We start from the raw sequence: 26,522 nt of genomic DNA, 5'->3' as shown, positions 1-26,522 counted from the left end.
TTCTCCTATTCCAAAGCTTCTGCTGTTTTAGGACCACACAACAAGGGAAAAGAATCTCTCCTTAACCCTATCACCCACACAACACATATTCTCTCTGTCCTTCTCTCTTGCAGTCTCCTGATTACACACGCTCTGTATCTCTCTCTCTGGCATACACACACACATACACACACACGCCACTTCTGAATAATAGACCTATAAAGATAATTGAAGCCATATTCTCTGTGCTGAATTTCTATTGGTCTCAACAGAAACAGAACTGAAGAGTACTCTCAGATGTAAAATTATATGCAATTTTTCAAGCTCAAGTCCATCTTGTGATTATAAATTAATACCCTATGTGAAAGCACACCTGATAATAACCGAAGGAAATATGCAGGCGCTGGGGGTTAGCCCTTGGGCGGCTTTGAACATAGGCCTTGTGATTTCATTTTTGTCAGAAAGCCTACATGTGTGTGGACCTAGGCTAAAACAAGGGCAGAAGGCCGGAAGGGCCATCAGTAGGGCTGGGTGTTAGGAATCAGAGTGCTAGCTCAGATTTCCCAGAATCTTGCGATTTCTCTTCCAACACAGAAACCAACTGTGTGTGTGAGAAAGTGTCAGCAGGGACAGTAGAAAAATAACCTTAGCAGATATTTTTTAAAAAACATAGTATGTGACTAATTCCAAGGACAGTAGAAACGAGGGCCAGGAGGACTGGTCCATGGTTGGGAGCTTGACACAAGTGGTGGTCGGAGGAGTGGCAGTTAGGATACAGAAGAGAAGGGACCATTATTATACACTATTACAATAGTAGTTTCACTCTGAACAAGATCTGAGTGCCAAAAGGTAAAGAGATACACACAATATTGCAAACCAAAATGCCAAAAAGGACAGAGAGAGAGAGAGAGAGAGAGAGAGAGAGAGAGCAGAAAAGTATCCGCCACAGAGGTCAAATGGGTAGGGGATAGGAAGAGGGAAACTGGAAACATTGGTGGTGGGAAATGTGCACTGGTGAAGGGACAGGTGTTGAAACACTGTATGACCAAAGCCCAATCATGAATAACTTTCGAACTTTGTATCTCATGGTGTTTCAATTAAAAAAAAGAGGACCCCCTGTCAGAAATGTTTCTAGTGAATATTCAAGACATATACGTGCTTAGTATTTTGCAGGCTACCCAATCACTTCACCACTGTCCACTACTCATCAAGTAAACTTAGAATAGAATGATCGGATCCAGTAGAATTTCCCTCCCAGGAACCGAGAAAGCCCAAACCTGCTCACTGTTCGCTTTCATGTGGCTAACATGGCTCTCCTGCCAATTCTGGACCAGCTAACACACAGGATGTTTTCCCAAACATCTTGACTCCTCTGAACTGATAAAGGCAAGGAGGGTGGAAAGCAATAAAGTGATATTTAAAACTACTTTGCAAGAATAACAAACACCAGCTAACATTTCCCAGTTGCTAACTGTGTACCAAGCCCCATGATAAGCTGTGAGACATACAGCCTGTCATTTCCTTCTTGGACCTCTACAAAACTAGGCCCTCTTATCGACTGCCCTCTGCTTTATTTGCAAAGAGTGACACACATAGCAGTGCTCAGGAGCTACTCCTAGATCTGTACTAAGAGGTTACTTTTAGAGGTGATGGGGGTACACTAGGATCAAACCAAGGTTGGTCACATGCAAGGCAAGCACTCCTTAAACCCTGCCATCTCTCTCCAGCCCCGATTGTCCCTGCTTTTAAGATAATCTTTAAATGGAAACTTCGAGAGGTTATGTGTGCTCCCCTTTGTAAAATGACTCAAGCGTAAGTTCATTTTATCCTAAATTAATTTTCTTAAAATTCCTGACGATGGGGATTGGAATGATAGTACAGTCAGTGGATATGGTATTCGCCTTGCACGTGGCTGATGCAGATTCCATCCTTGGCACCCCATATGGTCCCCTAAGCACCACCAGGAGTGATTCCTGAGTGCAAAGCCAAGAGTAACCCCTGAGCTGGGTGCAGACAAAAACAAAGCAACACTAGATGATCATTTAGTATTTCTCCATACCTGAAGCAATTCAAACTATTCACCAGTAAAGTGTGTTCAAAGAGTGGTTCTATCAGGTTTGTCTTAAGAAGTGAAGGTCATTATAACTAGTAGTGCCGAATAATGGACTTGTGTAACTCCTTCAAACAAGGAAAATATGCCTTCTACACATCTGACAGATACATTTGCTTAGCAGATTCCTGCTGCATAAATGGAAGGAATATCCACTCCAGGCCAACTCAGATGATCACAGTATGTAAATGAGCAGATCTGGAGTTATGTAGAGTTCATGCTAGGTCATTCATTTCTACAAAATATTTACCTCTTGCCTTGACTTCACTCCTGCCCTTTTCAGCAATCATTGCCAGGACAGTTAATGACCAACGCATATTTGCACTATTAGAGTTTGCACAAAAGGGCCCCTGAGGGCCTTTACCGAAGAAGCAAAAGTCCAACTACGGTTTTGAGGAATTGGAAGATATTTTCATAGGTCCTCTAAAGAACTGGGCTTTCATATTAGTTCAAAGACTAATTTGGAAGAGACATAACTAAGGCACTTGAGAGCCTGAGTGATCGTACAGCAGGTAAGCTACTTGCCTTACACAACGCCAACCCGGGTTCGACCCCTAGCATCTCATATGGTACCCTGAGCACCACCAGGTGGGATTCCTGAGTGCAGAGCCAGGAGTAACCACTGAACATCACCAGGTGTGGCCCCAAAACAAAAATGTTTTTAAATTTACAAATAAGATTATGGCACTTCACTTACATGCCCTAGTCCCAATTTGATCCGATGTTTCTCCATAGTATTGTTGGTATCGACCCTCAAGCACACAGCTGGGGATATTCCCCCTGATTACCACCAGGTGTGACCCATATCCCCCTTTACAAACCTATAAAATTAAAACCAGTTAGAGACAAGTATCTATACCAGTGTTTTCCAAAGTACAGTTTTTACCAGATCAGGCAGGGGATGGGTGGGTGTTAGAATGAATGATCCAGAAGGAAGGCTTATGTGTAGTTGGAGGGCTTGATTTTTGTTTCCTCACTTAAGGAAGGTAGATTTCCATAGCGGTGGCACTGAATGACCTCTTGTTTGCTTGTCTTGGGGCCACACTCGGTTGTGCTTTTGGGTTTCCTGAACTTAGGAATTACTCTACACTCAGGAATTCGTGTTGGGGAACCGTATGGGATGCCAGCGATTGAACCTGGGTCAGCCACATGCAAGGCAAGTACTCTATACGTTGCATTATCTCTCTAGCCCCCGAATGAATTATTCTCTGAAAAGGGGTCAGTAGGTCAAATAAGTTTGGGATTCTCTTAAATATAATTAAGACGCTCATTTGGCACATGTTCAATGTACCTGAACATTGTGGGTGCTCAGGAAAACTCAAGGTCTCCAAATTTGGGGGGTCTGAATTACTATCCCCTTACCCCACTGCTCAAAACACATGCACAACTGAAACTGCTTTGTTCAATTTCTGTCACCTGTGTTCTTCATGTAGCTAAGGATCCCCACGGTCAATTCAAGTCTCAACTCTCCCAAGCCTACTTTCATGATAGATATTGTGCCACCAACTGTGAACTTGCTAATGCTCAAAATGATCACCACTGCATGCAGAGAGTGAGCAAATCCCCTGAGGAAAGCTGCGGCACGTACAAACCGTGACTACTTGCACCTTGAAACTGTCAAGTATTTCCATCTATTAAGGTCTCCTGATGGCTCCTATGGTAGAGCTAAGAAAAGAAGCAGAGCTTAAGCTTAGCCTGGTTCTAAAACCCGAAGTGTTTTAGAGAGACCCACATGTTTCTCGCCCACGGTTGGTACCCATATTTTAACTAGGTCCTGTGTGGTATGGCTAACTACTTATGGGAGCAATTTGGCCATACAACGATAGCAAATTTATTTCAGCCCCAGATATCACTTTACCCATTAACTCAGGAGACCAAAGGAGTGTAACGGCTTCCCTTTCATCCCTGTCAAACTCAGCAAGTTTCTCAGGAAGTGCCTACTATTGAAATCATTTTCATAATTCTAAAATGCCTGTAAGACAAGTCCGGGGTCTAATTATGCCACTTAAATTTGTTGAAGATGTTTGGGGTTTTCTTTTTTAATTTCAATAACGAAAGAGCCCAAGGGTTTAGAGCCCTAATAATCTAATAAACTTCGCTAAGTGAACATTGTAACAGATATGCCTGGATGGGATTTTGTAAATACCAGACAATTTCCCATGATCTTTATCAGAGAAAAGAACTCTAAAGCATTGGCAGGAAGAAATTAAATGTAGTGCAAAATAATAACATCTGGCCAGATCAGGTTTGTCAAAGTAGCTGACCCGTTCGATGTCAGGCTGAAAAGTACTAAAATGAACTTTGAAGGGTGTGTGTGTGTATGATTCTTTATGAGGCAATAGTAAAGGCTGCCCTAGAATCCTTGGGGTGCAATTAACTCACCCCAGTATGTCCCTACAGAAAAGTGTCTCACATCAATGGAATTCAGAGCTTTCTGCCAAGTCAAGTTTGGGGACCCATCTTGGGGTATTTTGTTTATTTTGCTCTGGCTGTCCAGATTTCTCATGGCACTTTCTGTTTGACAAAACCTTCTCTGATCATTTTTATGAGTTGCTAAAATTTATTTTCATCTGTGAACTCCAAGGAATGCCCGAAGAAAGGAGCTCAGCCTTTGAAACGCCTCGGGGATGGCACTTTCTAGTTCCTTTGGCCCGGAGGCAAACATGGTGCAAGGTACCCTTGTACAGACATGTGAAATGGGGAAGAAGCACACCTCGGGATGGAGTTCCTGCTATAATAATTTAAAATCTTTCATTAGTCCAAGTGATAACACAGCAGGTCAGATGCTTGCTTTGCCCCTGGTCAAGCCAGGTTCAATTCCTGACACCACATATGGTTCCCCAAGCACTGCAAGGAGTGACCCCCAAGTTGCACTGGGTGTAGCCCCAAAACAACAGCAACAACAAAATCAATACCTAGTAGATTTTCTGAAAACTTCCTTTTATAGCTCCTTCATTGAAGTGACCCAAAATGAGTTCAAACACCTGGTCCCCTCAACTTGCCAAAGGCCCTTCAAGATGACTGAACTTTTTGAACAGTGACTATCTTTCCCTCCCTTCAAAATACAAACAAAACTCTTCAAGGTTATATATGAAATAATATGTGCATCATTGAAGCCTCTCCTTCCACGACAAGCCATCTCAACCATCTGGCGGAGACTGCCAGAATGAACACACTTTGTTTTTCCACTAATGATTACTCTGATGCATGAGATACTTACATTGCCCCCATGCTGCCTGCCATCCCACATACACACTGATATCTTTTTTTCAATCTGGCATTTAGAGAGGCAGCATTATGATCATGTTACAGCAAAAAAAAGGCTTTCCTAATAAACAAATCTTTCCAGAAAGTGGCCCTCCCAACAATGCTAAGCCACCCATGTAGCTGATAGTGTTATCTGTTTCAAATGTTCTTTGCTAGAAGGAGCACAGTTTTTCCAATCCCCAAGGACTATGAGTGTGGACAGAAGGCTCTGGAGTTCCACCCCACCTACTTGCTACTCTGGAGACCAGAAATAGGCACTTGGTTTCTTTTGCTGCCCTTCTAGGGCTGGGGGCATGTGAGTATAAACACACATACTACATCAAAGACGAGTTGCAGGGCCCATTTCCCCAGCTGGAAAGGTGGGAACGATGCCCAGAATGAGTGTTGCAAGCAGACAGACTAGAGGCAGGCAACATTTTACCACCTTCTAAGCTGCCTTCTAGCTACCAGCAGACTTTCTGGACCAAGACTCTGTCCCATTACAAGGCCAGCAAGGTCTCAGCCAGGGAAAGACAGTGCTGATATCAGTCAACATGGATTCATTCAGGCTAAAGGTTAGCAGGGGAGGGCAAGTGAATAGCCCTTTCCATTTTTCAAAGCATTTTCATATATGTTACCTCTTTTGATCCTCCAGGGCTCTGGTGGGTAGGCAGGTCAGCTGTTATCTTGCACATAAGAAAATCAAACTCAGACAATTTCAATTACTTACCGATTTCCACACACAGCTAGTGTCAGAAGAGGAAAGAGAGCACATCTTTAATTCCTGAGCAGGATACTACCACTTAAGTAAAGAATTTTTTAAAACATTGCAAACCAAAGAAACATTTTTTATACATTAGACAGAGTTTTAAAATTTCCATTCAACAAAATGAACAATTGAAAGAATAAATTGAATTTACAAAAGTAAAAATACTGTATAAGATCAGTTGGGTTAGCATCCCAAATATACAAAGAGTTCTTACAAATCAATAAGATAAATGGGCATCACCATAAGAAACAATGAACACCCAAATTGCTTTCAACCATCAAAGAGTAATAATGAATAAAAATTATAAGATGAAAGCTACCAACACCACCCCTGTAACCAGAGGCACTCTTATTTTTTCACCCAATGTGGGATTATTGAGAGTCAAAAATCAGTACAAATGTTATGGCTGTCAAAATAGGGTGACAGATGTGAAAAACACTAAAAACTATAGAACCTCTGCCCCGATAATTCCAGTTTTAGGGATTTGCCTTGAGGAAATAACAATGTCCATAAACATTTATCAACAGGGACATTATTTATCTCACTATGGTGTACTGAATATAACCTATATTTCCAGCACTAGGGAAGGATGGATTAATAACATGAGATAGCCCACAGGACTAAGTAGCATGCAGTCTCTAAGGTCTATATTTCTATCACGTTAGAGAAATATTTATTGACATGGAAAGATAGCTCCCCCATATTAATTGTAAAATGAATGCTAAAATATACGTATACTCACCTATATATATGCATATATACACACGATATTTTACAAAAACACATTAACATCGAATGCCCAATTGCTAATAAGTTATACTCCAGGATATAGACGGTGGGTCACTTTCCTCTTTTGGTTTTTCTTCTTTATTGTTGTTGTTATTAACTCGTACTTATTGGTGTCATAAGAACTTAATTTGAAAGAACTTTCTTCTTTCTTTTTATTTTTATTAAAGAACTGTGATTTGCAAAGTTATTAATAATTGAGTTAGGAATATATTTCAACACCAATCCTACCACCAATGTCAATTTCCCCAAGAGAAGAAATTTCTGAAACAAAGTTTGCTCTATTTCGTTCAGAGCGTATTTGGGGAAGGTGGCAGGGATCACCAATCTGGGTCACAAGTTGCTCATCTGTGGCTCACAGTACTCCAGGGAGAGGCTGAAGAAAAGGATAAACAGCCAGCCTGGGATGGTGAGGTCAGATCAAAAGCAGAGAGAGGCTCAGATAAACATTAACCAAATCCATCTCAGTGGGCAAATACCAGTTCATTATATGAACTTTTAACAGTTTCTATCTGAATCCACTTGAAAAGTTTGAAACAAACCAATACCATGTGCCACAGGTTAGCTTTTTCTGTCTGGTCATAGTGGCAGCTGAGACAGAGAGAATGGATTAGTTAGAAATCTATTTCTATTGATTGGAATGGCATGTGTGTGGTCACTCACTATCTCACCTGGGAATAGAGGGGTGAGGAAGAATATATATGCAGTCTACCTTCGAAGAGATCATTCTTTAGGAAAGGTAAAGCATCTTTACCCATGCTCAAAGTAACAGGCATGGATCACTACGAACTTGGTAAGTGCTAGGAGGGGAAAACACCAGCAGAGGGTAATACAGTGCGATGTGGTCTAAGATGATAACGCTGTTTCAGTTCATCAGGTCTGGTGCTCTAAACAATAGCAACCAAGGAAGGAACTGGCACAAGCAACTAGTTTCCTTTCAACATCTGGATTCTCCAACCTCCCCTGTTGTATGTAGCCCAGAGAAATCAGAATCTGCCTTTACTAGTTAGATCTAGAAGCTTCATTCGGACCACTAGAGACCATTTGGAAATTGTATACTGTACAGTCTTATACACACACACACACACACACACACACACACACACACACAAAGCAAGAAAACACATAAAAATGGTAGAAGCTGTTATCTCCATCATAAGATTATGGATGGTCTATTAGATCATTCCTGTGATCAATTAAAATCATACAATAGCATAAAAATCCTTTTCAATGCAGATGTGCCAGGTTGGTGACATCCCATACTGCAAAGGTACTACAATGAAAATATTTATATTGGGCAGGAAATGACAAAAACAATGACTTCCAGGCATTTGATTCCTTTATTTTTTTTGCTTTTTGGGTCACACCCAGTAATGCTCAGGGGTCACTCCTGGCTTTGCACTCAGGAATTACCCCTAGCCGTGCTCAGGGGACCATATGGGATGCTGGGAATCGAACCCCGGGTCGGCCGCATGCAAGGCAAACGCCCTACCCACTGTGCTATCACTCCAGTCCCCAGGCATTTGATTCCTAGAGAACAGTTCTTTCCAGCCCTCCTCTGATGTAAGCCTCTTTAAAGGACAGCTCAGAGAGGGAGTGACTTGTTCTTCCTCAGAAAAAGAGGAAGTAGCAAAGCTGACACATGAACTTGAGGCAGCCCGTGAGTTGGGCCTACCTTGCCCCTCCATTCATCTCTGAGGTACTCTGCCCTTTCAAGAGACGAGTCTGAGTAAGGCTGGCCAGGGAGTTGAGAAAGACTGGTATCTAGTAGGCAATTAATAATGTATCCATTTTAATTTAATTTAGAAAAAGATGTGCACTGATTCACCTAACTCTCTTGACCTGCCCTTCTCTTTGATCAAGAGCCACGTCTGTCTGGAGAATTCATACAGGCAATCTCCTCCAAGAACCGCTGGTTCTTAGTTGGAATTAATCTTTTCCAATCCCCATTCCCACACACAGGCGCATTTCCTGTGAAGCTAATGAAACCGAAGCTACAGGGACCCACACTTGCAAACCTCCCACAAGAGTAACAGGGGGGTTGCATTTTTAATTTTCTCATCTTTTTTTTTCTTACCCAGGGCCACCATATTGTATCAGCTCTGAGTCAGATGAAATCTGAATCCTTTGCCATCACAGGAAATGCTCCCAGTTTTTGTGGAACATTCCCTTTAGAATATCTCGGACCCAAGGTCTTCAGGCACAAAGCACTTCGCTTCTGAAATGTAAGCGACTTGCCAGTTGCTGTGTGGTAGTTTCTATCTCTGCATTCCTCCACCATCCCCATCTTCAGACAGGCTGGAGACTTGCTCAGCCAGTGTTTTGAAATTAAATATAAGAGAATTCCCTCCCTCAGAAGATGGAAAGCTAGAGTTGGAGAGACTACCCTTGACCAGGAAACAACAATCACCAAGGTAGGATGAATGTAGGTGGCCATGAAGGCAGCTAAAGAGACGAGTCCCAAACTATTAAATCAAGGACCAGACCAGAGGTAGAAGAGTTCACCTATAGCCTACAGTGATGATACCATTCCCACCTCTGCCATGTATAGGCTGTGTGGTGTTAGACAAATTACTTCATCTCTCAAAGAACCCATTTCCTCAGTCTCTAAATGAAATGAATAGTACCAGCCACACAGATTGAGATGGCTTTCATTAGACAATATAACTAAAAACGCTTAATAAAAGGGCTGATTCTCATTCTCACCCCCAAACCTTCAACTTACTCTTCACACCAGCTCCAACTCTCCTCCCTACTCTCTGGCGAGGTGTCTTTGAGACCAGTCAAAAGGCCCAGACAACCGTTCCTTCTCACGACTGCACTTTACTGCTTAATCAGGAGGCAAAGGAGGAAAGCTGAAGTCTAGAATCCGCTTCTGCTTTCGGTGACAGACTAAATGCGAGCGGAAGATGGAGTCCACAGCTCCAAGCAGAGGGAGAAGGATCCAGAAGGAATCCACACATGATAAAAAGAGACAACGGAGCCCCTCCAGGGAGAGCTAAGGAAAATGGAAGGGGGGAAGGTGGGAAAAGGTCGAAAAGCAAAGAACAGACCTGGGAGTCAAAGGGAAAGAGGAGATGAGGGAAAAGGATAAAGGTGTACCTCAGGCTCTGGAAGCAACTCACAGTCAAAAGAAGAGAAAGGTAGTATTCATTTCTCTGCTCCCATTTCCAGTTCAGTGGAAAATTGTTTCTACCTCCAATCAACTGACAGGAGAATTCAAATCTTGCAAACATACGCTTCATTACTCCATTATCAGGTACAGCAATGCGGTGAGACAGAAAAAGGAGGGGGTAACATCTGTTTGCAGAGAAGCAACAAATCCCAGTGGGGGGTGGGTGCAGAGTAATCACACTGGGCCAAAGTGGCATTTTCCCTGGAAGCTTCTAGAGGGCAGGGACAATGTCCTTTCATTTGCTGCATCAGCCCACTGGGGAGAAGGTAGGTGGCCACAATGGCAACTAGAAGGGACTAGTCTGAAACTCTGTTCAATCAGGGACCAAGTACTGAGGTAGGAGAGTTCATCTGTTTAATCTCCTCACCTCACTGCTGGTCCTCCAAGAGCCTCTGCCCACACACTGAGTCATTTTGCTAAGCTCTTTTTATTAACCAGTTCTCAGTCAGTCTAATGACTGACTTTACAAAATCAATAAGAGGGCACAGGAAAAGGTTTACAGCTCCCCCAGCCTCTGGCTCTGCTAAAACCACAGAGTTTTAAAACAGAATGGAATCCGAAAGGTCTTTGCTTAAAAACTGAAAGGGCTTTAAACACCCAGTTTTCAATTGTTTTTCCAATAGCACTAATAACGAAAGAATCACATTTAGGGGAAAAAAAAAACTTTGTAACCAAGATATCTCTTTGAGTTGGTGCCATACAAGTACACTAATTAAAGCCAGAATCTTCTGGGCTCTGATGAGAAATTCACCCTCTTATAATGGGATTACTCGAGCTTTGCTGTACAGATGAGTGGTTTGATTAATAATTTACATTTTTGAGGATACAAAATCCCACTCATGGTCATGGTTTGCGTTCCTCAAATTCTTCAATTCCATTTAATGTTATTATATTTCGCCCCGGCAAATGAATTAAGTTCTGATTAGACATCTCTGTAATTATTCTCTATCGCATGTTATTTTGCAACGAAGAACAGCTTATGCGGGCCTGGCTGGCCATTTGAGTGGCGGACTCTGAGAGAGGCTCCATCGACAACAGCGCAGGAGGCCGGGAAGGAGATGTGTTAGACTAGTCAAGGGGAAAAATTGTGAGATGGAGAAAAATTGCTCCATGGTCACTTACCCCCCCCACTATATTCTAAAAACCAAATTACCAAATGATTGAATCTCCAAAACATGTTTATCAACATTCAAGCAATTATTGAGTCACATATTAACTGTGAAGGAAAAAAGCTTTGCTTGAATCATGTCCCTGAACAGTCATTTCAAGCAGAAATGACTGAAGAAATTGCACAGAACTGAGCTGATGGAAAAGGGTTTTCTAACCAAGGTCAATTTTGTTTAGGGATGGGGAAAGACGGAAACTTGAGACCTCCCCCCGAAAAAATAAAATTTTACCAAGAGCAGATGGTAACAGAAAATAAGACAGCAGAACCAGCAACTGCCTCCACTCAGAGACACCTTTTTCATCTCTTTCCCACAAAGCAAGGAGCAGGACACTTTCGCAGACTGGCTGAGGAGGAACTAAAGATTTCTATATGGACTCAACTCTTCTTTCCCTCTGCCACGTTGGACTGGAACAGAAATGGCAACTCACAGATGGCCTGAAAACAGCCAACCCTTCTTGATCTGCCACTAGCTTGTGTGGAACATCGGCCAGATTGAGGGCCTTAAGGGCAGCTTCCAGGAAGATGCAAAAACGATCGTGCCTGGTCGTACTGACATTTCAAAGAGCAGAGCTTCACATCTACGGCCACACAAAAATAAGCTCCTATTTCAAAAGCTTTCTTTGTGAAGGTTCTCGCTTACCCTTGTGCACTTGGAAATGACCCCAAAATCAAAGTGAGCCAATGTTGTAGGGTGACATCATGAAGCCAAGTTTGGTGGAAATTCAGGTCTGCACTAGTCAATGGTGTGTGCTGGTATCTGGACAATAATCCACATTAGAGCCCTTGATGGCTATCCAGACACTTTCACATACACTGCTCTACCAGGCAGGAACTATAATTACCATCCCCATCTTGCAGATAAGAAAGCTGAGGCTATTGGAGTCCAAATAGTCTCCCAAAGTCCCAAACTAAAAAAAATATGGAGCTAAATCTGAAATGAAATGAAATTCAGTCTCTGAAGCACTCTGAGTCCAATGTTTCTTCCATGGCCTTCAAGCACCTAAAATTTTCTTAGTCACTGAAAATGGGAATATGGCAAAGCATGTCATGTCTGTAAACTGATCTTTCTTATGAATTCATAAGTACCAACATCAGCTATTGAACCCACTATAATACTACAGGGGCTACCCAGATTTTAAAGGCATCTCAATGTACCATGTGCCTTATTCAGTGACTAGTATTCCACCCTCATTGTTACTCCTAACTTTCTCATATGTATCTCGCTCTCTCTTCCAATACTCTTCTACTTAACTGCTTATGGGACTAAAAAACTAGGACATTAAACATGCAAAGACAGGATATGAGTTTAGAAGAGGAGCAGGTTTTGTTTTTGCTGGGGCATTTATTGGGGGGGAGGGGCAGAGTGTAGAGTTAGGTCATGCCCAGCAGTGTTCAAGGTCTATTGCTGGGATTATGCTTAGGGATCACTCTTAGTGGTGCTCAGGGTAACTTTATCTAATACTAGGGAAAGAACCAAGGTTGACTGCATGCAAGGCAAACGTCTTAGTCCCTGGACTATTTCTGGCCCAGAAATATTTGAACACTTCTCCAAGGAGCTCTCAGGTGATTCCATTACATAAGCAGCAACTCCATGGAATCTCATATGGAGAGCATTGTCCCACTTCAGTGCTGTTTCTCCTCTCTGATGAAGAAGAGAAAGCAAGTTCTGAGATGGGCCACTTCCTGAAAAGCTAAATGTTACCGCATTCCTGTGATCCTATTCTCCTTTCAGGTTAGTGGCACCTAGGGAAGTCAGGCATCACAGCCATCCAGAGCAAACGTAGACCCCAGATCTTTGCCGAGAGTACAAAATGGACAGTTACTGTGAAATTGAAATTCCACAGAAGAATGCTGAAAGTCAAGGCTGGATGGGAACAGCAGGGGTGCAGAATAATACCAGGTTGAAAATTCTGCCCCATTTTTACCCCTCAAGACTCCCAACTCTAACTCCTAAAATCTGTTTTGACCTCATGTACATTCAAGACAAGGAGAGTGGATGGCTCAGATGGAGCTGTGGCGTTCACGGATATCTCATCTGTAAAATGGAGATAATTACAGTATGAACCCCATTGGGCTGCTGGAAAAATTAAATGAGATAATTATGTAAAAGGAAGCAGCAGAGAGTAGGCACTTAATAAAATTTCACTACCAGTATTATTATTGTCATCATCATCATCATCATTATTATTAGGTAGAGGAGAAAGAAAGGAAGGGAAAAGAAAAACGACTTTGAGTGGAGTTTTTCAAAAAGAATTAATTAAGCAGAAACAAAAAACGATTGTGTTGTCCCATTTTACTAAGCACATCTAAGTAAATTAAATTTAGGAAACGAGGCAATGCAAAGATCGAAAATAAAGAACAACTTTTTAAATGCTTCAATCATTATCAAAACAACATTAGCGATCGAGCACGCCAACCACTGTAGCGAAGGGCCCCAGGCTCATTTATGAGGGCAAAGGCTTCCTGCAAAGGAACCCATAAAATCCAAATCGAGGCAATAAGGATTGCTCGCAGAACTGTGCGCAGATTTGCAAAAACCACTCACTGCTTAAATGCCCCCAATGTGGACTCAGGAAGGAATCCTAAAGAGACTGTGGATCAAGGCCAAGATCAAGATGAGCTTTTTTCAGTTGCATGTAGTGGATAAAAACAGCTCACAAAAGCTACATCATACTTCATATAACAGAAGTATTGCAGCATTATTCGGACAAATTTGTTCCACCAGAATCTTGGGAAGGTGTGTGTTCGGGGGTGCAACTGTATCCCCAATTTAAATTTGCTGGAGGGGCTGAAGCGATAGTACAGCAGGTAGGAAGTTTGCCTTGCATACGGCTGACCCAGGTTCGAGTCCCAGCATTCCATATGATCCCCTGAGCACCGCCAGGAGAGTAATTCCTGAGTGCAAAGCCAGGAGTAATTCCTGAGTGCAAAGCCAGGAGTAACCCCTGTGCATTGCCAGGTGTGACCTAAAAAGCAAAAAAAAAAATTTAAAAAATAAGTTTTCTGAGGGCTGGAGCGATAGCACAGCGGGTAGGGCGTTTGCCTTGCACGCGGCCGACCCGGGTTCTAATCCCAGCATCCCATATGGTCCCCTGAGCACCGCCAGGGGTAATTCCTGAGTGAAGAGCCAGGAGTAACCCCTGTGCATCGGCAGGTGTGACCCAAAAACCAAAAAAAAATAAGTTTTCTGGGGGCTGGAGCGATAGCACAGTGGGTAGGGTGTTTGCCTTGCACGCGGCCGACCCGGGTTCGAATCCCAGCATCCCATATGGTCCCCTGAGCATCGCCAGGGGTGATTCCTGAGTGCATGAGCCAGGAGTGACCCCTGTACATCGCCGGGTGTGACCCAAAAAGCAAAAAAACCCAAAAAAACAAAAAAAATAAGTTTTCTGGAATAATAAGCAGTGAAAAAAAGAGAGAGAAAGATAGCACAGCAGATAAGGTCTTTGCTTTGCACATGGCCAACCTGAATTGAAGCCCTGACATTGCATAGGGTCCTCAAATACCCCAGGAGTGATCTCAAACACAGAAACAGGAGTAAACCCTAAGCACAGTTGGGTGTGGTAAAAAAAAAAAGAAAAGAACAAAGAAATTGGGATTGCAGAGCTAGTACATGAGGTAAGGCATTTACCTTGCATGTGGCCAATCCTGGTTAGATCTCTGATACCACAGATGATCTACTGAGCACCACCAGGACCACAAGTAGCCCCTGAGAACCACCAGATGTGATCCCAATTCCCCATAGCCCCCACAAAGTGGATGCTATTTTTATGTTAGCAATCAGTACTGTATCATCTTGTCATGGTCTGGTGGCTATGTTTGGATTCTCCAAATATCTATTTCAGAAAGCACTTGAGCATGGGGAAGGCGGGGGAGAGAGAAGGATCAATTTCCCTACACATGTGACAAAGGGGCCTGAAGGTGTGGGACCGTGCTTTTTATTTTCTTACATTTTTTTTCTAAAAGCCAGGCAGAACAATCAGAAAAGAAAATGAAACAAGAGACACAACTAATATGGTTGCAGACATGGTGGAGGACACCAGCAAGGGCTTTTGATTCAGCAAGCAGTCACCATCTTTCTTTGCTCTGGGGTCCTTGTACGTCTCTCCACAGTTTGAGAAGTGTGTGTCTACGAAAATGATGGCTGGAGGAACCAGTTAGGATGGGAGATGCATGCCGAAAGTAGACTGGACCAAACATGATGACCTCTCAGTGTCTGTGTTGCAAGCTATAATGCCCAAAAGGAGAGAGAGAGAGTATGGGGAATATTGTCTGCCATGGAGACAGGGCAAGGGTAGGAAATGGGGGGTATACCCTGGATTGGTGGTGGGGAATGTGCACTGGTGGAGGGATGAGTGTTTGATCATTGTGAGATTGTTAACACAAATATGAAAGCTTGTAACTATCTCACGGTGATTCAATAAAATTTCTTAAATTTTATAAAATAAAAATAAAAAAATAAAAAGGTATATGCTAAGTAAAAAATGAGAGAACTGTGTGTGTGAGAGAAAGAGAAAAAACATGAAGTGAAGAAATCTTTAATATCTACTACCCTCCTTGTCACTTTCTACTTTCTTTTCACAAAATTGCCTTGCTACACAGGACTTATCCGAAGCGAAGCTAATCCAATCGATACCATCCAGAATTTGCTTTCCCCCCTAGTGTGCTGGTCCAGCCTGGAAAACACAAATATACACAAGGCAGGACAGGACAGAAGGGAATATTGCCACCCCAGGTTCTAAGATGGGCCTCCCCTGCCCACTGGAATAACACAGTTATCACCTACCGCTCCCTTCCATCCAACTGAGAGGAAGATGGACCTGGATACTCTGGAAATGAAACAAGTCACTCCCACCCCATTCTTCAAGGAAGGCCCCTGATTCCTCAGAGGGTAAAATTCCAGTTCCTACTTCAACCAAATACTTGTTTCTCCACTTGTTCCCACACCACTTTTAACCATCATTTCTGCCCCCAAGCCAATTTAAGAAGTACATGAATGGTACATGTATTTTTAAAAGTCAACTTAAATTATTCATTCTATTGCCAAATTGTTAGCCTCAACACACTCTTCACAAGAGTCTGACTGCATAAATAGGTTAACAAATACTTCAAGCATCTATAGTGTACTTTACATAATCAACCCAACAACCCCTGTGGGGCTGACCCAAGAAACTGCGGTGAAGGTGTGCCTTATTAGCTAACATGAATCGTTTTCCATAGCTAATTCAACAAAACTTATTGTAATACATAAAACAAGATATAATCAACCCACCTTACAATTCAAAAGGATTAATTCCTCTAAAGGGGCCGTGCTGCTCAAGCTTTGAAATGTCAAGTAGTCAAATGTGCTATTTTGCGATCTGACCCCCACGGCTTCCTTTGTGGGGCAAGAAAAAGGCAGCTGATTCCATCTACTTAAGGAGAGATAGACAAAAACTCCTGTCTTCACAATGATCTTTCCCTCTGCTAAGGCAGCATGCGCAAGTATTCAAAAGCACTGGCTTTAAAAACCAGGCCACCGAGAGGTTCAAATCTGCTTTCATCATTCAGCAATTGTTTAGTAGTTACCTACCTGTTCTGTGCCTTCACTCATGGCCCATACGTTGGAGGTGGCTAAAACTCACACTTCATTCATAGGATATCTTGCGAAGATGAATGAATAAATGAACATGCGCAAAGTACTTGAAAGAGTACAGAGTGCACAAGGCCATCTAGGTTCTTGCCTCTACCATAATCCTCCTCCTCCTCCTCCCTCTGCAATAGCACCAGTTGAGTTGTTAAACCAAGGGAGGGACTATTTCCCATCCTGCTGTGAGATAAGAGATATGATCTCCTCCCCATGATGGTCATGGCACAATAGCTCCATTCCCAGACAGACAGACAGACACAAGTGTAGGAAGAACTGAGACTCAGAGAGAAAGAAGAAACCACCACTCACACCAACGAGAAGACAGGGCCCAGCCAGCCAGTTTCTCTCTCTAATAGAGAAATGGCCCTAGTGGTCAGAAGGAGCGATTCCAAGATCCAGAAAGATCTAATCTACTCCTGGGGAGAAAAAAACTGGTAGTTCAATCAAAGTTTGGGCTTTGTCAACAAGTCTTCCAGGTTCTCTGCCTGAGATGTGCATACAGGCAAACAAAAACAAAATCATCTCTTGGATAATGCTTTTTATTTTTTTTTACAACAGCCACCTTTCCAAAGATTGGAATGAAGCTTGTCTACAAATAATGTTTCTTTCTAAACCAGAATCTCTCAGGGGGAGGTTTTGATAACAAGCATGCATGCTGGAATGCTAATTTAGAAATCAGACTTAGCATTTAAAAGCTCGGTGCCCAAATAATGACTGTATTGAGCTACATATCTATGATGATCCCCAGAACTCACCTTGGAAAACGGCAGCATTCTGAATAATTAAGAACTTGAGCTCCATACTTGCAGACTGAAGCAGTTGTTCCATGTTCAAGCGTGCCGTTAGTTGGTATTTTTCTTCCATCTTTCTTGAGCAGCATGTTGGGCCCTTGGGGAGACACACTTGCAGATCTGATCCTGAAACAAATAAGTTTTTCACATTTCAGTAAGTAGACTGTCACACACAGAGAAGGCAAACAGGACAAAAGGAATGTTTCTTTTCAAATGCAGTCAAATTGTAAGCCAAGCAATAGGACAGCAGGAACAGCGTGTGCCTTGCACACGGCTGACCCTGGGTTCAATCCTCAGTATCCCATATAGTCACATAAGCACCGCCAGGAGTAATTCCTGAGTGTAGAGCCAGGAGTAACCTCTAAGCCCTGCCAGATATGGCCCAAAAAACAAGAAATAAATTTTTAAAAAATACATTCAAATCGTGATTATTCACACTTACTGTTTATCTTACTTAATTCCTGTTTTCTTGCAATTACCCTTTGGCCATATTATTTTTGGAATAACCACCAGAATTAATTGCCTGAATTTGACTCATAAATTCTGCACCGAGTAATTTATAGCACCAAGTATACATCATTGAACACCAATATCCAATATTTAATGTGTCTGTTAAAAGACTCATCTTCTCTCATACAATGTACTTTTCCTGATTATAATTTATAAATGAGGATTCAACTAAGATGCAATGTACAACATTTTGGTGATGATTTCCTAATGTAGTATATGTCTGTCCAACGCGAAGCTAATTTGGGAGAGAAACAATTGACTCATCAATATGATATCAAAGGGGTGTTAATTACTTTATTTTTTTATTTTTTTTTATTGTGGAAAGTTACAAAGTTACAAAGTTTTCAGGTTTAAATCTCAGTTATACAATGCTCGAATACCCATCCCTTCACCAGTGCTCATATTCCACCACCAAGAATCCCAGTATAGCTCCACCCCGCCCCCTCAGGGGTGTTAATTACTTTAACTAAAGATCTGGAGCAAGAAATACCAGAAGGAGACAATGAACTTTCATACCAACAACGAAATCCCTTACTAATGCCAACACTGTAGTGCCATTATAAATGCCAACAATCTTTTGTTCCTCTGAACTTCTGAGTTATTTTGATACCTCTCATAAGATGAAAAATTCTTTTTACATTTTTATATCTCCATAAAGATTTTTCAAGGCAGAATCACTTCATTTATTCCAAAATTAGGTTGTCAGAACCTTTCCCCGGTACTCCAACATATCTAGCCCTTACTTCTTTCTTGGGTTCCAAACTTCCACATCTTCAACTACTCAACAGGAATCTCCAATTCAGCATCCCTAACAAGAAACTCAATATACCTCATTCTTGAGTCAGATAGTACAGGGGTTAATATATTTTCTTTGCATGCAGCCAACCCCAGTTTAATCCCCAACACCATATATAGTCCACCATCGCTATAAGTGACTCCTGAACATGGAGCCAGGAGATATCCCTGAGAATCACTAGGTATGACCCAAGCCACCATTCTGGGAATATGTGTGTATATAGAGAGAGAAATTTATTTCTCATAGACACATACACACAGTTCAATTTCTTGTGCTCTGCATCTCAATTCATAATCATCATCCACCAAATTTCCCAAAGACAGAAACATTTGAAATTCTCAGTTCTTCACCAAGGACTTCAAGAATTTCTCCAAGTATGGCCATCATCAGCATATAAATGAAGTGAGAAGGTAAAAGTCATTCTAGGAAATATAAGACACGATGCAAGCACTTTAGATTTAGTACTATACAAAGTTCCTACCCTCATAGACCTTACCTCAGGGATAAAACAAAAGGCATGTTTTCATATGTATATGTTAAGGGATGAGAAATACTGAGGAAATAAAATAAAGGAAGGTTAAACAAACCAGGCGCATACATCCAGTGGAATACCACTCATTAACAAATACAAGTTAAACAATGCTACATAGTATAGCATGAGTGAGCCCCGAAACTATTAAGTGAAAGAAGCCAGATCCAAAAAAATACATACTATATGGATTCATGTACAGACAAGTCCAAAAACTCAAAATTAATCATGACAGAAAGTAGTTCAGCAGGGATTGGGGACAGGGAGTAGGTAGGGAAGGAGAAGGAATGAAAGATGATACCAAAAAAATCAATCAAAAAAGAAAGATGATACATAGTAGTGAGAAAATTCAGGAGTGTTAGACAAATGTTTATTACTCTGATTATGGTCCCTGCTTCATGGCTGGAAAAGATATGTCAAAACTATCAAATTTTACTCTTAAAAGAGGCAGGGCTGATTATCTGTCAATTAGACCTCAATCAAGTGGCTACATGTTTTTTGTTTGTTTTGGTTTGGTTTTGGGGGGCCACACCTGGTGATGCTCAGGAATAACTCAGGTTTGTGCTCAGAAATCATCCCAATTAGATTTAGCACTATATAAAGTCCCTACTCTCAAATATCTTACCTCAGGGATACAACAAAAAGCAAGTTTTTACATATATATGAGATACATATCCATCTATCTATATATCACTGTATCTGTCATCCCATTGTTCACTGATTTACTCGAGCGGGCTCCAGTACTGTCTCCATTCGTCACAACCCTGAGATTTTAACAGGCTCTCCTTATTAGTCTTTTCCAATGATTGGAGGCTCTTTCAGGGTCAGGGGAATGAGACCTGTTATTGTTACTGTTTTTTGCATATCAAATATGCCACAGGGAGCTTGCCAGGCTCTGCTGTGCAGACATACACACACATATGTGTATCTATATTATCAGAGGACCATTTGGGAAGCTGGGGATTGAACCCAGGTCAGCTGCATGCGAGGCAAGCACCCTACCCTATACTCCTATACTCTTACCCAACATGTTTTTGATGTTAAAAAGGAGGGAGGGGTGGCTAGAAATTGTGAGGGTTGTGGAGATGGTTTTATTTATACACAGTAGTTAAGGAAAGCTTCTTTTATAAGGTGACATTTAAGAAGAGATTTGAGGGAAGTGACATTTGAGAGAAGTGAGGGTGAGTCTCATGAATTTATATCCTCCACCAACTGAAGCAAATAGTAGGACTCAATGAATCTGAAGCCCAATCTGCCTCCCCTCCTGCAACACTGGTCTGACTTCAATTCTTCAGTAGCACTTGATTTGTTTCCATGGGTGGTGTTGGGGGGGACGTGGGTGCTGCTTTGGGGCTATTCCCAACTCTGTTTTCAGAAATGATCCCTGGCGGTGCTCACAGGACCAAGTGGTTCTGGGGATCAAACTATAGTCCGTTAGATTCTTATAAGGCCAGATTCTTATCTTCCATATTATCTCTCAAGCCTCAGTAATACTTGAATTCCTTTGTTAGCACTGCAGAAACACACGTGGTGTGTGTCCTGCTATGTTTTTTTAAATTACCTTTATTTTTTTCTTTTTGGGTCACACCCAGCAATGCAAAGGGGTTAACTTCTGGCCCTGCACTCAGGAATAACTCCTGGCGGTGCTTGTGGGACCATGTGAGATGCTGGGAATCGAACCCAGGTCGGCCGCGTGCAAGGCAAATGCCCTACCCACTGTGCTATCACTTCAGTTGCTCACCATGTTTTAAAGTCCCAAAGGGGAGGCAGCTGCTACCAGCCCTTAACTGAGCCTGGCAAAGATGGTAAGTTCCATGAGACACAAGACTGTTTACAGGTAATCTTCTATGATGAATCCACTCCAGAGGGAGTGGATTGACACCGAAAACCATTGCTCAGGGTTTCCTTCTGGCTCTGTGCTCAAGGATCACTCCTGGTGGTGCTTCAGGGACCATCCAGGATGATGGAGCTCAAACTGGGTTGGCCATGTGCAATGCAAGCTCCCTGCTCACTGTCCTATATCTAAGTAATATTCTTAAAACTACCACTGTCTGAAATTCTGCATACACAGATTTCCTTTCTTTCCTTCTGTCCCCCACAAGGGACAGATGGTAACAACCTTCTGATGGCTATTCCAACATCCTTCTTCTCCCCACTACTTGCCTTCACAGATATATCTGGATAAATCTCCTGCACATTGGCAATACCATTTTGGCATCTGCTGCTCAAAGGCTTGAGTGTAATGTCAAGCTCTGTGCTATGGTGGAAGGCAAGTTTGGAACAATACAGAAAGGTGCCCACTTCCAAGGGAGCTCACTCTCTAGAAAGGGTTAACAGGACAAATAGCTAGTATCAGGTCAATGAATGCAAGAGAGCAACATGGCTAGGTTAGTAGCGTGTGGATACAGCATCTAGGAATGACTCTCCCCTCTCCCAAACCTCACAAGGTCCAAGGCAAGTAAAATACAGTAATAAACAGCCAATCTTGGAGCCAAGCCATAGAATAGCACATAGGGTGCTGGCCTGGGACATGGCCAACCAGAGTGTAATCCCTGACTCCCTATACAATCCCCAAGCACTGCAAGGAGTGTTCCCTGAGTTCAAAAACCCAGAGGAAGCCCTAAGCACTGCCAGGTATGGCCTCCAAACCAACAATTAAGAAATCAATTGCAGGGGCCAGAGCGATAGCACAGTGGGTAGGGTGTTTGCCTTGCATGCGGCCGACCCGGGTTCGATCCCCGGCATCCCATATGGTCCCCCAAGCACCGCCAGGAGTAATTCCTGAGTGCAAAGCCAGGAGTAACCCCTGAGCATCGCTGGGTGTGACCCAAAAAGAAGCAAAAAAAAAAAAGAAATCAATTGCAAACTTTGGAGCTGGGGAATTAGCACAGGGGTTAAGGTGCCTGTCTTGCACAAGGCCAACTTGGGAATGGCAGATGGTCTCTCCAAACCCCACCAGGACTGACCCTAAGCACAGAGCCAGGAGAAAGTCCTGAGCACTTCCAGGAGTGGCCCCAAAATAAAATGATGAGATCCAAATAAATGGACACCAAACCTTCTGGAGTAATGCAAGACAATGTGCTCAGGCATTATACACACCTTCTCAACAACCAGGGTTCTCAGAAAAGCTGAGAGGAGTATCAGAAAATTAATTTTTATTCGACTCTTTTATTTCCCTAGGAATTCTAGTTAATCATGACCTGAATATACATATCTAAATTTTCTCTGATTAACTTAGACAAGAAATTCATCAACCTTGGTTCATATAACCACTTTCAGAGTCCAGAGTATTGGCTCCTAGAGATCTTCACCTTCACTCCTCAAGGGATGTGCTGATAAAAAAAAGTTTAAGGGATCACTCATATAATGCATATGGCCCAACAAAATCCAGAAGCAAAATGTAATGGACGGGATGCAAAGTTGATGCTACATGTGTTAAAATATAAATTAGGGTCTGGAGACACAGAATTCCGATTTTATCTCCTGTAAAAGTCAATCTCATAACCAAGGTTTAAACTACTTTTAAAGGCTGAACAGATAGTATACAGTGGGTAGGGTGCTTGCCTTGCACGCAGCTGACTCACGTTCTATTCCCACCACCAGGAAAGATCCCTGAGCAAAGAGCCATGAGTGTGTCCTGAGCACTGCTAAGGGATAGTACCAAAATAAAAACAACAAAACAGCGTTTAAAGAGGGTATGCTGAAAGACTTACTTTGATTCTCTCCAGGAAAAGAAAAATCAGAATTGTACTAACCCACTGTGTTCTTTCTACATGATGTTACAAAATCTAAGGCTATTCTAAGAGTACAAATGGATGCAGTTTACTGGACCAAGAAGGGAAAAGTTCCCTTGGGGAAGAGGAGCTAATTTAAATTCAAACAAGGTTGGTGGGGATACATGTGCAGATATGGAAAATTCTATACAGCAGATACTCCATATACCAAGTTCCTGTCCATTTAGCAAGGTTTTATGACTTTCCTGGTAAGCTGATACCTGTGTATTTAAAATTTCGGTAGTGCAGGAGTTCATAAAATTAGAGCTTAGAGATAAAATCCTTTTTGAGTCTCAATTACTCTTGGTGAGGGGCCAGAGTGATAGTATAGCCGGTAAGGTGCTTGCCTTGCACACAGTCAACCCAGGATTGATCCCTGGCACATTTGGTCCCCTGAGCCTGCCAGAAGTGATCCCTGAACGCAGCCCTGTGTGGCCCATAAATAAAACAAACAACATCAATTTCTCTGGGTGCTAACTTCCAGTTTCCAGGAATGGTGGGGTATATTTGGCAAAGTCTCCGTAAGCAACTGTTCCTACTCCTATCAGGTACAGCTAGTGGAAGTGATAAAACCAAAGGCCTGACATTTTGTTTTGGGAAGTGCTCAGGGCTTACTTCTTGCTTTTTGCTCCGGGAGCACTCTTGGCAGGGATTCGGGGGGGATGCCATAGGCAGTGAATTGCCTAGGGCTGAACCTGGGTCAGCAATGCACAAGCCAAGTGCCCTGCCCATTTTACTATCGCCTTGGCCCAGGACTGAGATCTTTTCTCAGTTAAGAAGTATGAGGTTCTTAGATCTTAGAAGGTAACAAATTGCCACTCGATATACCTGCAGAAGCCTATAAATGATGCCTTGAATCACCAGCAATTTGTATCACTGTTTAAAGTTAACTAAAGAGTGTCCATCGTGGGCCCCTTCACTAAGCTGGCCAAGTCTTGTCATTGTCTAAATTCCTACCATCTCCAGGATCAGGCTAGCCAAACATCTTGGAAGGACTCAAATCCCAACTGAGAACTTTTGGGAAAACAGATCATGTCATAAAGAAAGGTGTGTCACTTCCAAATCTAAGATGATAGCAAGCAAGATGGATGGATGCTGATTATGTAACAGTATTTATCAGCCTTCCCTGTGACTCATTAAAACAGTATCATTGACATGTGGGCTAAGAGGAAATAAAATACCTAGAAATGAATAAGAATTCAGGATTTCCAAATTAGGAAGGAGAGAAATCAATGCCCTTGATTTCTGTTTTAAGGAAAGTTCTTAAAGCTCAGAGTCAGCTTAAAGTAAACCTCAGCATAACACAGGTTAAGGACCAGAAAAGATTGTGCATGCCTAAAATGCAATGGCTGTAATGAAATGTCACCATTTCAATGCCTGAACATGTGCAAGAAAGAAACAAAAAAAGGAAGAAAATGAAGAATTTAGGGGAAAATCCCCCTCTACCAAACAAAGAATCACTCTGGGAACTGAATCCCAAATGGGGTGAATAAAAAGTAAAACTGAGGAGAAATAGCTAAGGAGGGATACCAAGAACTAGCACATACTTGTGTGGAAAAAAAAAAGCAGAAAGGTCAATTCAAGAAATAAGATGGAACCTAAAAAAGCCATTTGAGTAAACAGCAAAGCATCCATTGTGTCTGGAACAAAAGAAGGTTAAAGGAAAATCACCCCTTTATGAGATGGAAAGGCAAACTAATTGCAGAGCCACTCACACAAGTGGTGCTCCTATTTTTTTTTTGCCTCAAAATGGAATGCAGTCAGGAAATGGGAACAGAGACCAGTAATACAGCCTGGAAGAGAGATAAGAAGAGAATTTAGCAACTGACTATTCAAATGAGCATGGAAGGTTCGACTCTTTAGGGCTTAATAACTTACATTCCCAATGGGAAGGGGGGCGAAAAATACCTGAAGTCATTACAGGGCTGCTAGTTCCCATTTATTTTGGAGGATTAAAAAGCCCCTTCATCCCATAATCTCCTCTCCTAGATTTTAGTTCTTGAAGAGTGGAGAATGACTCCCATCTCCATCGGGACGCCCTGCCTTTCCCTTCCAGTCTGTGCATCCGAGAATGAATTAAATAAGGGCAGCTAAGTGGGAACACCAGTCAAGACACTTTGTGTCTGTCTGATCTAAAAGGACAGAGTGGAGAGACAGATGACCTGGAAATGCTGACATCTGAACACTTTACCTTTGATCTGGGAGGAAAATACCTTCAAAGCCCACAAAAATATTGCCAAACATCTCGAAGACACGCACATAGATGCTTCCTTAGGAAAAACATGAAGTCAATTCATTAGACTCCAACTTTGTTGTTGTTGGTAGTGGTGGTGGTGGATGCTCAGAGATGCTAAATGCTTTCCCGGTGGTGCTCGGGATACCCTATGAAGAACCACGGATTGAACCCCAGTCGGCTGCATATAAGGCAAGGGCCCTACCTGCTGTGATTGCTCTGGCCCCCAGAGGCTATGTTTCGCTTGCACACTGGGCTCAAGCTTGGCATCCTACAATGAAGAAGGGTTACTAGACTTCAGGAAGTTTAACTGGAGCCCCTTCCCAGCTGTCTCCCCTCCCACAGGCTAAACCATAGGCAATCCAGAGAAGTGACCCTCCGGATACACTGTTGTGGCAAGGGATTTTGGATTAGCTATAGATAGCCTGGCCTTCTTTGGGAGGACTTGCGGGGGCGGGGCATTAGAGCCAGGAGGAATGACGTTGCTGGCTCTGTGCTCAAGAGTAACCCCTGGCGGGGTAGGGCGTTTGCCTTGCACGCGGCCAACCCAGGTTCGATTCCCGGCATCCCATATGGTCCCCTGAGCACCGCCAGGAGTAATTCCTGAGTGCAAAGCCAGGAGTAACCCCTGAGCATCACCAGGTGTGACCCAAAAAGCAAAAAAAAAGTAACCCCTGGCTATGAGCAGGGGACCATACACAGGGCCAGGCATGAACCTGGGTCTACAGCATGCAAGGCCTTCCTCTTTACTCTCTTTCTGGCCCCTGGCTTCATGTTCTTGACCCACATCATAGAGTCTTCCCTTTGAGGCCCAGTCTGTCTGTCTGTCTGTGTCTATCTTTCTCTCTTGACATTTCAGTCTACTGTTTGTTCTGGGGGGACTTTCTGGGGGGTTGAGGGGGACAGGATTTTGGGCCACACTCAGCTATAAGCCCACACCCAGGACTTACTCCTAGCTTTGCACTCAGGAAGCACTCCTGGCTCTGAAGACCCTATAGGGTGCCAGGGATCAAACCCCGGGCCAGCCA

At 42.7% G+C, this 26,522-nt stretch overlaps 1 protein-coding gene across 1 annotated transcript in view; it reads right to left on the bottom strand.

Moving 5' to 3' along the window:
- Positions 1–26,522, bottom strand: part of GPC3 (glypican 3) — a 458,480-nt gene that overhangs the window by 395,207 nt on the left and 36,751 nt on the right. The window contains exon 2 of the mRNA XM_004606379.2: positions 17,618–17,779. Within this exon, the coding sequence (XP_004606436.1) occupies positions 17,618–17,779 (162 nt within the window). The remainder of the gene's footprint in view (positions 1–17,617; positions 17,780–26,522) is intronic.

Source organism: Sorex araneus, chromosome X, assembly GCF_027595985.1.
Source record: "Sorex araneus isolate mSorAra2 chromosome X, mSorAra2.pri, whole genome shotgun sequence".
Classification (NCBI taxonomy): domain Eukaryota; kingdom Metazoa; phylum Chordata; class Mammalia; order Eulipotyphla; family Soricidae; genus Sorex; species Sorex araneus.
This window is presented reverse-complemented; position numbering and strand designations above follow the sequence as displayed.